Genomic DNA, 12,748 nt, shown 5'->3' with positions numbered 1-12,748 from the left:
AGATAGTTGAATCAGCACAACTGGGGAGGTAGGAACATCTCAAATCATTCTTCCAGTGGAAAGATTTATGGTGGCTTGCCCTTAGTTAAAACTTAGGTATGCCTTTCTCAAAGTTAACCGGCAAGGAGAAAGACATTTTCATTTTAAAAAACCCACATTTCTGGTAGGCTACTGATAATTGCAGCTCTATTGGATCCCTTAGCACTCCAGATGTCCTTTCATTTATAATACAAGACATAGAGGGAAGTGAAACAATCCGTGCAAGCTGGTATCACCTACTGTGTGCCTTAATATCGCTCTCATTTTAGGCAGGAGCCTGTGGCTGTTTCTACACCTGGCTGGTGGTGGCACACAAGCAGCAACTCTGCACTCACCTCGATTGCTCAGAGTTGTTCACTTCCTCTAAAGAAATGAGAGCTGATGTATGGTTAAAAGAAAGCGTGAGAGTTACTGGTGTCCCAGAATACTGTATTAGGAAGCACTGCAGAAGCTGATTGAGGCTGAGCTGTGTGTAGGGGAGGAGGAGGAGCAGCAAGGGGTTCTTCCCCTGTCATCATCTCACTTTGCACCATAGCCGTAATGTTAGAACTTCACTGAAAGCATGGCTTCATCTTCAGTAGAAGAGTAGGCAAAAACTTTTGAGGCTATTACTAAGTTGTCAAACCTAGAATTGTGGTATGCAAAGGCTAGAAGAATTGATTTGAAAATGTCTTCGTGTCATGAGGGCCTGTTTACAAGAATTGGAGCTGGCAAGCCCTGCAGATGAGAACTATCAAAAGAAGTGTTTAAAATTACGACAGTGATTTTGGAGAACAGAAATGGCTGACAAATAGGTTTGGAAAAAAATACGCTCTGAAAATTCATCCTGCTCTGTAGTAGCAAGCTGATGCCCTAGATCTGCCAATCCATGGAGAGATCGTAACATGGTGAATATTGAGCATAAACATAGTTGCTACTGCTGGCTAGCACTATGGAGTAAGAGCTGGGGTAAATCTTGGTGTAGTTTTTCCCCTCCTTTCTTCCCGTTTCTTTGCCGCTGTCCTCCAGAGCTCTGGTTTAATAATAGATCTGCTTTAAGATCCTCTTTGTGCTCCGTACTAATACAAAGCCGGAAACTCATGACCTCTTTTATCCTTTGCTGCTTTTGACCTATGCCTGCTGTTCAGAGTTTCTGCAGTTCTTTTCTCAGAGAATCCAGGTCAAGAAGGAGTTAAATTACTACTTTGTTCTCAGTTTTAAAAAAGTTCCAGAATAAAAATTCATTCTCAGTGTTCTGCCTTACCCATTGTTCTGATTCCAGAGTAAGTGTGAGCATCAGTTATATAAAACAGCAGACGGTAGAAAAGAAACTGGAAATGTCAGTGTGCAAACTCAGTGTGTAAGTGTGAATCTTGGAGTTTTGGTCATTTTGATGTGTGTGTTATTTTGCTGGGGTAATCAAAGAGCCAGCAACTCTATCCTCCTATGGTAAGAAAATACCACCACTTAAGCTTGCATACTACATGGGAAAAAAAAACCAATCATATGCTAATATTGTATAAATTTCTCTTTACTAATAGTGTTCTGACTTCTCATGACACACTGTTACATGGGAACATGTCATTATGAGTGACAAACATGACAGTGTAATATCAGTTTAAGGAAATTCAGTTCTAAGTAAGCTGTCACCCAGACAAATTACTCCCTGTTTTAACTTGCCCTTAGACCAGATTTTCTTGTTCATTAACTACAGACAAGGTTGAAAGCATAAAAAAATATTTAAATATATGTTAGCTTTTCTTATTATTACTAGTTTTCCTTTTGGATGAGCCTTAATTAACAGCTACTCTCATGGTTCAGATGAGGTAGCACAGCACTTTAGGGGCCATCACTCTCTGCCTGGGCATGTTGGGAAATGAAGCCACTTCTGGTGCATAAGACAATTTTGCCACTTTGAATTTTCATTCATCCTTATCCTTGCTCTTAGGGGAAAAACTTCAGCACTTGATTTGTAAGATGAGCCAGGAAATCTTTCTGGAGAAGCTATTGAAATGGGCAGATTAAAAGGGCCAAAAATGACTGCCATGGTTATTTAAAAAATTGTGGGGGGAATATGTAAAATATTTGTACTTTTTTTTGAAAGTTGTTTTTAAATGCTGTTTCGAGTTTTGCAGGTGTTTGGCAAGTCGCTGCTCTGGATGCTTGTGGAGCACTTGCCATGCCTGTTGTGTTGCCCACAAACCAGCTGGCACAGGTAGCTCCCTCTGCTGTTCTCTGCTTTGCAACTGTATTGTGAGCGCTTTGGCAGAGCCCTGGCAGTACCAGTGTGAAAAGTGGATGTAACACGAGCATCTGGCTTTTTAATCTCCATCATTAGCATCTTAGATCACTTTGTAGCAATTAGAGTTATTTAGAAGCTTAAAATAGATTAGAACTGGGGGGAAGAGATGGAAGTTGCTTTTTGGTGTTCTTTTTTTTTTTTTTCCTTCCCCAAAGCAGTGAGGACTGATTTCTGGTTTTTCAAGCTGTCAGATATTTAAAAAAGCAGAACTAGTAGCAATTTTCTCTTGAAGTAGCTTACTGATTTCTGTCACCTTCTTGTATTGTTAGTTCCAAATTCTGTTGCAGGCCAAGCTGTGACAACTAGTTATACATCAAAACTGCCCAGTTAATTGTGACAGCGTGTTGACAAAACAAGATTGTTGGGCAGAGTCTTAGTTGGATAGTTTAGGTTCTTGATTGGTTCAAGGTTCTGTTGTCCTTGGGCACCAGAGGGAGCTCAGCAAAGTAGTTTTGTTGTCTGAGAGGGCAGTATGTTTTTTCTCTGATCCAGATTGTTTAGTGTGTTGCAGCAGGTGGGGGGGAGGTAGAATTTCAGCGAGGGGAAGGAAATTCCTGGAATTAAAGGGCATTTGGTGCTAGTGCCTTGTTGGGTATCAGACATGGTTGATAAAAATCAAACCTTGTCATTTTGGAGGATGAGCACTTCAAAGAGTGCTGCAAATTTGAAAATAGATTTTACTGTTTCACCTAATGAAATATATTTGCTATGGAGTATATTCCATTTGATAGCAGGGCGAGATGTCCGTAGCTGTAAGAGTATCTGCATCAAACTGAAATTTGTCAGCTTTGCTACTGAAAGTGGCCTGAATTACATTTTGTATTAAATTAGGTGGTTGGATTAGAGTAATTACACCAAAAGACCTAGCTGCTCAAGCCACATGGCAGTAATTCTCATTCTGCTGTTCATTTTCCTTGTTGTCTTTTTCCTTCTCTCTCCTCATTATTTTCTACCCTCTTAAACATGCTGCAGTTTTACAGAGAACTACTGGCTATCTTGACCATTTTCCTTTTCAGTGAGAGGAGCAAATCCCTCATTAATAATTGCAATGTTCTTAAGCCTGCATAGATTAAAATAACTGGTGGGGATGTTATGTAAATACTGACAGTGCAGTACCAGGCAAATACCATCATCTTTTACAATGCCACTGAAGCATCTTGCGTGGCAGCAGTGAAAAATTTCTTTTGACTCATCTGTATTACTCGAGTTTTAAAAAGCTCTTGCAATATTGGTAGTACTTCCCTCATGTTTGGCAGGTCAGGCTTTATATCTTCGTGCCCTGACAAGTGATGTGATTTGTGCATGACCAGTGACCGTTCAGTGGAAGAGCCAGCACTCGAACCTGGACAACTCCTGGATTCCAGTGCTCTTCTATAAATGCTGGACGTGGCTGCATCCCCACAAAAGTGTGTTCTGGCTGAACAATCCCGTCTGCTTTTATTGACTTTTCTGGGTAGATTTCAAAGTAGTTCAGTACTGCTTTCTCACTGTATACTAGCAATTTTTCCTTAGAGAAAGACTCTGGAATCTAACAGTGTTCTTAATGGACTGCAATTATTTAATATTGTAGCATGAATGCAGCCTAACTCAGATGGGCTTTTCAATGGAGATCATAATGACTGTAATTGCAGAAGGATGCCTTGCTGAAGTAGAAGCTGCCAGATGCAATGCCATTCTGATCTAAAAAGGTCACAGTAAAAGGGACATTTAAATTAAGTTATAAATTACAATTGAAGAACAATATTTTGATGAGCAAGACCAGAGATGTCAGAGCTGCAAGATGTAATTCATGGGTTCATTACAGAACAGAGGTGCCTGACAGCTGAGCCATGCCAAAAGGAGAATTTATTTGCAACATCACGCAGACAGAAAATGGCAGCTCTGCTGAGAAGCTCTAGTAGAAACTTGAAACCTTGTGGTAATGTGCAGACTTTATGGTAATAAGGCTTGCCTGTGATCTAGCGTTGTTTAATGACTGTTGTAATATAAATGAGGTTTTTAGACACGTGCACATTCAGAATTTTTCTTTAAAATCCTGTCCGGTGATGCAGAAGTTGCTGTATTTTCTGTTTTAAAGTGTAGTTATGCTTGTGTTGATTCCTCTTGTTGCAGTTGTCTATATACATAATGTCAGAGTGGTTCAAAATTTAGATGGCAGAGTTAATGCTAAAAATGGTGATTCTCTAGATGACAGGATGGTAATCTAGTGTTTATAGCAATACCTTGAAAAGTTCAACCAGAAGTTAATGAAACCATAGGCAGTCATCATTAGCTATTATTTATATCTTTGAGTTGTTTGCCAATAAAGTGCTTATATATATTAAATGACCGAAAGTAATAAGCAGAAAATGAGCCAGATTGAAACACGTAAATGTAACTCTGGCACTGACAAAAATATTTTTCCTTTTTGCTGCATTATCCTGCTCCTGGCACTTAAAAAAGCTTTTTTTTCTGCTTGCTAAAAGTAACATTTTTCAGGAGACTATAAACCGCTATCAGGTCTCTTGTTTACACGTGTGTCTTCTCTGTTACATGACTTCTTTCATGTCTGTGCTTATGGGTTTTGTGATTGTTATTAATGTAATTACTTGGTCAAAAGTTAATGCTCACATTTTCCATTGCTGATTTGGGACAGTTCTGATGGCCTGTAAACTCTCTATTTTTCAGTAACCAGAGTAGTTGCCTGCTAGACCAGTCCATTCTTTCTGGGCTTGTCTGATTATTTTTTTTTTTGCAGATTGAGCTGCTTGGGCAATAGGGCTGCCAGGGAAAAACACGTGTTGTCCTTGAGGCGAAGTAAAGATGCCCTCCAAATTACAAAGAGGCTTTGGCATTACTGCATGTTTTGGGAGGGAGCAGAGAGGGAAGAGAAACAGAAGCGCTATTCTCTTCAACACTGTCAAATTTCCCAAGTGAAAAGTCTTTTAGGTAGTGGCGTGCACAGGAAAAAGCATTTGCAAGGTGAGCTGGCAAAACAAACAGTCCTTTTTCTTTAGGATGGACCTGTTCCCAGTGTTGGAGTGCAAACAAGGAGAAAAATTAATGTGTACCCAGTAGAAAAGACAACATCTTATTTTCATGCCTTTAAGTAGGTATTGCATACCGCAGGAGTCTTAAAAAAACAAGTTAAAAAAGAAAGTTTGCAGTCAGTAGTGTTGTTTGAGTATTGGTGTTGAGCACTGGCACTGCAGGTCTGGCTTTCTGCTCTTATCACTTGACTTGGGGCTCACGCAAGATGGACAGAGATGGTTGTTTCACTGGCAGGGAGGTGGAATCATGGGAGCTGACACTGATGTAGTCACCAGAAGCAGATTTACAAGCCATGGTTCTGTTGTACATTAGGAAATTTCGCCTGGGGAGACAGGTTTGAAAGCAGTGGTTTCTACAAAGTGATCTCAGGGAATGCATCTCCCTGACTTAGAGCAGCTGAGGTGCTATTGATGGCTCTGATGTGTTAATGTTCTCTTAGCAGCAGCTTGCAGAGATCAGATAGCTGAAGAAGGGGGCTGGGGAGGAAATTATTTTTTGGAAGTTGAAGCATTTTTTTTTTTTCTATGGTTACTCTGCATAAGTACATATAATTATTGTACAGAGTATCTGTAACTTCCCCGTAGGTGCCATCTAGAAAGCTGAAAATGAATAGAAAACCACTCTGGCTTAGTTTTTTTTCTTGTTCTGGTTATATTAGCAAGTGCTTGTTTTACTGCAGTAACAGCCTGTATGCTATTGTTATTGTAGTTGTTGGTAAGGGGAAAAAAAAAATGTTTAGGCTGCCAGTTAGGGAACATTACTGTTTGTTCTAAAAACACTTTGCAGCTAATGATCAGAGGTCTTTGCCCAGTAGTGACCTTTTATTTTTAGAGGTACTTCACTTTCTTTAAAGTCCCTCAAATATAAATAAATTTTGAATGCCACAATAACTTGGTGGAGGTGGAAAAGCACCTTCATTAGTTCAGGACCTGTTCCTGCTGATGATAGAAGATCTGAGCCAATTTGTGTGAAGTGCAACTCATAATGTACTAATTACTACTGTAACACAGCTGATAACGTGTTCAGCCCTGTCAGTAGGAGGTATGTGACGTGACTTTTGCGTGGCCTCATTTTTTAGAGGGCTGTGCACTTCGGCTTTTACAGCTAACCTGGTCCTCTGCATTTTTGGACCTCAGACCACCTCTTTGAGGCGTTTAGTAACAATTGTTGATCAAATTGTTCTCTGGAAACTCGGCTCTTCAGGTGTGACAAAGGAGGCTCGATTATATGGAACTGAAACTTCATCAGCAGATGGAATAAATTAGCTGTTACTTCTAATACCTTGAGGTTCATGTGCAGGGACTTTTTCTTTACTTGAAGAAAACAAAGTAATTTCTAGTGCGTTTTGTACTGCAAACAGATTGGCTTTATAGACTGTCACAATCCACGGCAGTCACGACCAGAAAACTGAGATGCTAGTAAAATAGATGGGAAGGTGGCATGGCGTGATACTGGTATCCAAAATCTACCATTTCATGAAGTGCTGCCCCAGTATGATAGATCACATTGCCTTGTGTGAAATGGGCACTACTTGTTCTCTGAAATTCCCTGTCCATTTATGGTATCATTTTTATTGAAAAAGTGAACCCTGTTTTATGAAAAAGCAGTGTGCTTACAGATGCACAAGCTATTTAAAACCTGAGTTGACAAAAGCCAGGAAGTGAAAGCGAAGACTGCTCCATACCAGGTCTTACAGATGTGCTTTCTTTTCCCAGCTGCATGAGTCCTGTGCAGAGCTTTGCTTTCCATTTCCCAGCTTTTGGCAAGTTCTGCTGCAGGCCTTGAAGACTTGTTGACTATTCTGCCCCGTCGCTCGCAGAAGTACCATGGCTCGAGCCGTGCTGGCTTTCTTACAGCGGGCTTGTCCCATCTGAAACCTGGATTCAACAGTGGTGCAGCTTTAAAGCAGCATATTAGATATATGTTTATAATATACGCATATATATATATGTACGCATGTCTGTATTTTGCTGTAAATATCATCATAGCAATCTAAGATGTCATTTGACTTTCTAAGTTATTTGGTGGCTTTCAAAAGTCAACGGACAAACCTTTCATAGAGAGGTTATTTACTGGGAGAACGGTACAAAGCTGGCTTTCAGTGGAAACTGATTTTTATTATAGTCTCACTTAAAAGTTCTGTAGGGAGAGTGATTTGTTTTTTCCCTTTTATCTTGATTCAGACATCTGTCTTGATTTCTTAGTAGAAATCACTCAGACCTACTTAACAGAAGTAAATTTGAGTAATTTACTTACAGCTTTTAAAAGTCTCTGAATCATGCTACTGGATTCAGTATGAATGCAGGGCATTCTTGTGCACCAGAGAGCTTACAGTCTGAGTTAAGACAAGACCAGACAAAAGAAGCAATATAAGAAAAACCCAATATTGTTCAGAGGTGGCCCTAGGGTAGAAGGGTCATTGTCAAATGTACATAATGGGTACTTACAAATTGGTCGAGACATGTAAATAGCAGCAGTAAGAAAGTAATCTTGCTATTTTTATTTGAAGCAGAATGCTGTTCTAAAATTTGAGCCTTTTGACATAAGAAAAATGAGGAATTTTTTCCTCTTTTAATCAGGTTTAGTTATAACTTTATATTAATAGTGACAAAGTAGTTCATATCTTGTCGCTCTTCAGTAATTATGTCTTGATCGCTGTTCAGTTCACAGCCTTGGGAAAAGTTCAGGAATTATCGTACTTGTTGAACTGCTTTCTGAGACTGATTAAGCACAGGTCTAGCAGCATGGATGCTTCTAGAGAGTGGGTTTGCAGATAGCTCAGAATAAATTCTGGATGGGAAGGAAAAGCAGGAGATAATCGGTGTACAGAATCATGTTTTGATTGTCCCTATTGTAAAGAAACTTTTGATGGTCTGTAAAATTCTGTGATGTTAATCGATAGCTTTGAAGCGTTGGTTTGCTTAGCATGTTGTTTAGAAAACCTACTTCTTGTCTGTGTAGGGAAGTTTGCATGCAAATCGTTCTCCCTTTTGGGTGTAGGAAGATAATTCAGTTTTTATCATCCCAGCAATATTTCTTTTTCTTTGAGATTATTTTCAGAAGACATAGAGCAGGCTCCTAACTAGTCCTTCAGTTCTTAAAATCCCACTGTACTTTGAAGATAGAACAGCCTATAAATCTACAGTGTGCTAAATGCTTTCCATCAGGAGTTAAGAGCTGAAGATTCTCACGGGTTCATTGTTGAATTTTTTTTTCAGTGTAGTTGTTTTTCTACCTCACCCCAATGTCAATGTCTACTGTCTACTTCAGACAGCTTTTGATCATACAGATACCGAATTTATGGTAGAAAATAATGTGCACTGTAGTCTGTGACCAGCTGAAACAGTAATGTCAACATAGACATCCCTAGCTGCTTTTATGTACTCCTGTAGCTATCTGTAGAGGGTTTCTTTCTCTTCCATACTTGTTTTCCAACAGCATGGTGATCTTTGCAGTGCGATAAAAATAAAGGGAATTTTCTGGATGGGTACAGTTGACGTCCCACAACTTGCAATCCCTCCTGTGTGTTAGTTTTTCCAGTTGGTTTTACTAATCTGAACAAAATATGCTGCATGAAATACAACTCCTTTTGAAAAACATTTTGTTGGAGGTTTTTAAAATTTTCCTTGGAATTTCTAATATAAAAAATATTTTTTAAAGTTAACCAAAAAATCTTCAGTGCTTTATGGGCTCAAACGTTATCTGGGAGAAGCTTAGGAAGGAAGGAGAAAGGATACTTGGTTTAATGCTGCTTTTTCTACTAATAAAATCCCAATTACCCTTCAGATTGTTTAGATTTCATGTATCAGCAGTAAAAATAATTAGGCATAGAATGTTTCATGTGGCCCCCTTTAGAGGTTGTTCTCCAATATCAAATCATTGCTAATTCCATTGAATGATCTATTTGTCTTCTTTATTTTTTAGCTACATGAAAGTAACTATGATGCTGGAAAAGCCCTGCAGCGCTTGGTGAAGAAACCTGTGCCAAAACTGATTGAGAAGTGTTGGACTGAAGATGAAGTGGTAGGGAAATGAATTATTCCCCTGAGCCTTATAGTTTATGTTGTGTCTCTTGCTTTTTTCTTTCTTTATGTTGTTTTTTTTTTCTCTAAAGAGATTATCTTTATGGGAAAGAAGAGGGGCAAATAATTTGCTGCACAGGATAAATTTTTGCACAATTCTGAGTTAGTGGGCCCTCATTCAATTTATAGAACTTAATTAGACTGGGGAAAATATCTTTCTAATAGTAGAATAAGAGAGGAGGCGATCAAGTGACTGTTCTTGAGAGGATGCTATAGGGTACATGATCAGCTGCAAAACATCTGGACTCGACATTTCACTTTCACTTTCACCTCCAGGAAGGCTGGCCACGTTCATTAATTGGAGTAGGATAAGATGCAGAAGGCATACAAAGTACTGTTCCTGGGTTTTTTCCCTGCTAGTATTGGAGGAGGCTTACGGTGTCAGCTCAGGTTGGCTAATGGGAGGTTGGATATCAGTGCTTCTCCTAAACAGAGTGTGAGATTAAGTCCCTTCTTCCCCTCATACAGAGTATTAGAAAGTGTTTACTGGCATAGTTCTTGATGGATGAATCTTTGGCAAAGAGCAGACCAAGAATAGATTATCTGAAAGCTGGGGTTTAGCCATGCCGTCCACATCTCATTTAGAGTATGTTGAAATTGTCCAGCTCCAAAACTGTGCTGAAAACAGTGCATCCATCTTACGTGTAGCTCCCAAAGTCACGTATGGACATGATGAATTTGGGGCACGCAGTAAATATGCGGTGCTGTATGGTGTCCTCGCAGTTACGAACCTGGAATCGCTGAGGGATTTGTGCTCGTACAGTTTAACATCCTGGTACAACCGAGAGGCTCGTCAACTTACACGACTTAGTAGTTGCAGTGCTGGTTCTTCCATACAGCTGCTGATTTGGCGTGTGCTGGTGGTTAAATCTTTCAGGATTTGGGGTTGGAGTGCAGGCAAGGAAGGAACATGTAAACATGTTGTTCTTTCTTTTAGACAGAGGCTGAGGATTTTGGTGGGATATGGCTTTGGATTGAAATGTTATAGTTGTTATTAGCTTACTAAAAGATAGTGCTCTGCAGTCTGAGTAGTGGAGAAAAATAATTTTGACCTGAGAAAGACACCTCTTCATAAAAGCTGTAGTTGACAGAGAGGGTGTGCTGCTGGGAAAGCACTTCACGCTCAAACGGACCACGGGGTTTTTTTATTTCTGGGTATTTTTCCAGACTCTGGGGAGATGATATCTGTGTGAGAATTAGTGAAGCAAAGGTGTTTCTTGTGGTTCATTCTCCAGGTTAATTGCTGCAATCGTGAGGTTTCTACTGGCTTAATTTTTATACATATGATATAATGCAAGTGTGCTTATTAAACAGTTTTCTGTAGGGTTGTAAACTGAAATAAATCATGTGAAGTTGGAAGCAAATTATAGATTCTTAATTTGCTGACACCTTGTAAACAAACATTCTTAAATATTGCATTCAACACAAGATGCATTTTCTGGCAGCATTTGGATTACAGCCCTTTGTTTGTCAGGCCTTGCAGCTTAAGCTAGCACAGAAGTACTTGAGTATATTTTAAAAAAAAAAAGTGAAACTAGCGCATTTTCAGTACCCAGGAGAAATGCTGAACAAGTTTACTTGGATTACATCCGAAAAATATTTTGCATTTTAATGGTGGTGTTAATTATGCTTAACAGAGTAGATTTATGTGAAATGTAACATGTAAGAAGACAGTACCTCTTTAGCAAGCTGACTAGGCATGTCTGGTTTTGTGAAGATGGAAAAATGTTTTATTTCCTAGCTCAATAATTAGGCTGCAGCGTGCACTAAAATAGAAAATCAGACGATTGGAAGTTAGTTACGATAAAATATTTATCACAGAAGAACTTCAGACTCTTACGGGTTTTGCTGTTGGAAAAGCTTCTTCTCTCATGTACCATAAGAGTAAATGGGGAAAGAAATTCAACTTGTCATGTATACTTAACAGGCGTGTAAATGAAAAAATCTAATAAGGTGCAAACCAGCATTGCTCATGTAAAAGTGACAACAGAAAGGTTTGTGGGTTTTTTTCCCTAGTTAATTGGTAAAAGTATTTGAAGAAGCAAATAAAAATCAATTTTGTGATCCTGTTAAGTGACTAATAAAGCTGGCATTGGTGCTGTAAAATAGAACTGATTAATAATGGGTGAAACTTTCATGGTCTCTTAACATTTTTTAATTATTCAGATGATGACTGGAGAGACTTTTTTTTAAGCTCTAGTTTCTCTGAAAGTCTTTCAGGGAGTTACTCCAGTGAATTATGTGTGCTTGCTCTCTCCTTATGTAAACCTTTTTGCAAGAGCTAGATTAGGAGTAGGCCAGGCCATGTAAACCTGTATTAGGGTAGGCTTATTCTGAAATCCAACAAAGAACCTTTGTGGTAAGGAGACTGTCTGAAGTCGTAGAGTGAAAGAGGATCATGTGCTAACACTGACAGTAAAGCGAAGGAGGAGATGAGTAAAAAGCCTAGAACACAGCTTCCTGATAAGTTTTCCAGTTATCTTGTCATAAGAGGGATTTTTTTGTTTAGGGAACAGACTGCCGGAACAAATAGTTCGAGTGCTCTGCCCTGTGTATAGTAAGTTTGTATTCATATTGTTTTAACCTCTGTTTTCTCTGCATACCTTCTTTCTCACATTCATGGTTAAATTGTACAGTGCCAACACCTTTTTTTTTTCCTGTGTAGATTTTTTTTCACTCTCCTTGTTTTTTTCCATCAGCTGCACTATGTTGTGAATGCCATAGCTGCTGCAGCTCAGGGGTTTTTTTATGAGCAGTCCATGTTAAATGATAGAGAGTAGAAAAAGCAAAGTTTATTGAGAAGTGAAACATTACTCTGAAAGTGCAAACTCTGTGAGTACAGAATAATGATCACTGACTCTATAAATCATTGTCAGTCTCAGCTCATTTTATCATATTTGTTCTTGTTCTGTTCCATCCAAGTTTCCAGAAACATTTGGCAGCCCTCCAGCCTCAGCAGAGCCAAAGATCAAACTGTGCTCTTATTTATAGACAGCTAAGCTCCACCTGCACAACTTCATAGCATGTTTGTCCCTGGCAGTTTGTGGAAAACTCCAGATTAAAGCAGCTGTACTGCACTCTGAGCATTTCTGAGACTTGCAAGGCAAGTTTCCTTATTGTTGGCTCTGTGAAACTGAGGAAAACTCTTTCTGCATGATACATAGGGTGCTAAAGCTGCACAGGAACTCCACAACAAAGTATTTTTCAGAAAACACTGAAGCATCAAACCCAAAGTGTGGCCAAAACAATTAAATTTTGGTGAAAATCTTAAGGGCGTGTCGTCCCCCCCCCCCAGTCTCATGATGGCAAGTGGTGA

General features: G+C 39.2%; 1 protein-coding gene across 4 annotated transcripts in view; it reads left to right on the top strand.

Moving 5' to 3' along the window:
- Positions 1-12,748, top strand: part of RERE (arginine-glutamic acid dipeptide repeats) — a 254,855-nt gene that overhangs the window by 163,117 nt on the left and 78,990 nt on the right. For all 4 annotated transcript variants that reach the window (XM_074848543.1, XM_074848545.1, XM_074848544.1 and 1 more), the window contains one exon: positions 9,275-9,373. In XM_074848543.1, coding sequence (XP_074704644.1) covers positions 9,275-9,373 — 99 coding nt within the window. The remainder of the gene's footprint in view (positions 1-9,274; positions 9,374-12,748) is intronic.

This window comes from Strix aluco, chromosome 22 (genome assembly GCF_031877795.1).
Source record: "Strix aluco isolate bStrAlu1 chromosome 22, bStrAlu1.hap1, whole genome shotgun sequence".
Classification (NCBI taxonomy): Eukaryota; Metazoa; Chordata; class Aves; order Strigiformes; family Strigidae; genus Strix; species Strix aluco.
The sequence above is the reverse complement of the archived record's forward strand: the minus strand, read 5'-3'. Positions and strand labels throughout refer to the sequence as shown.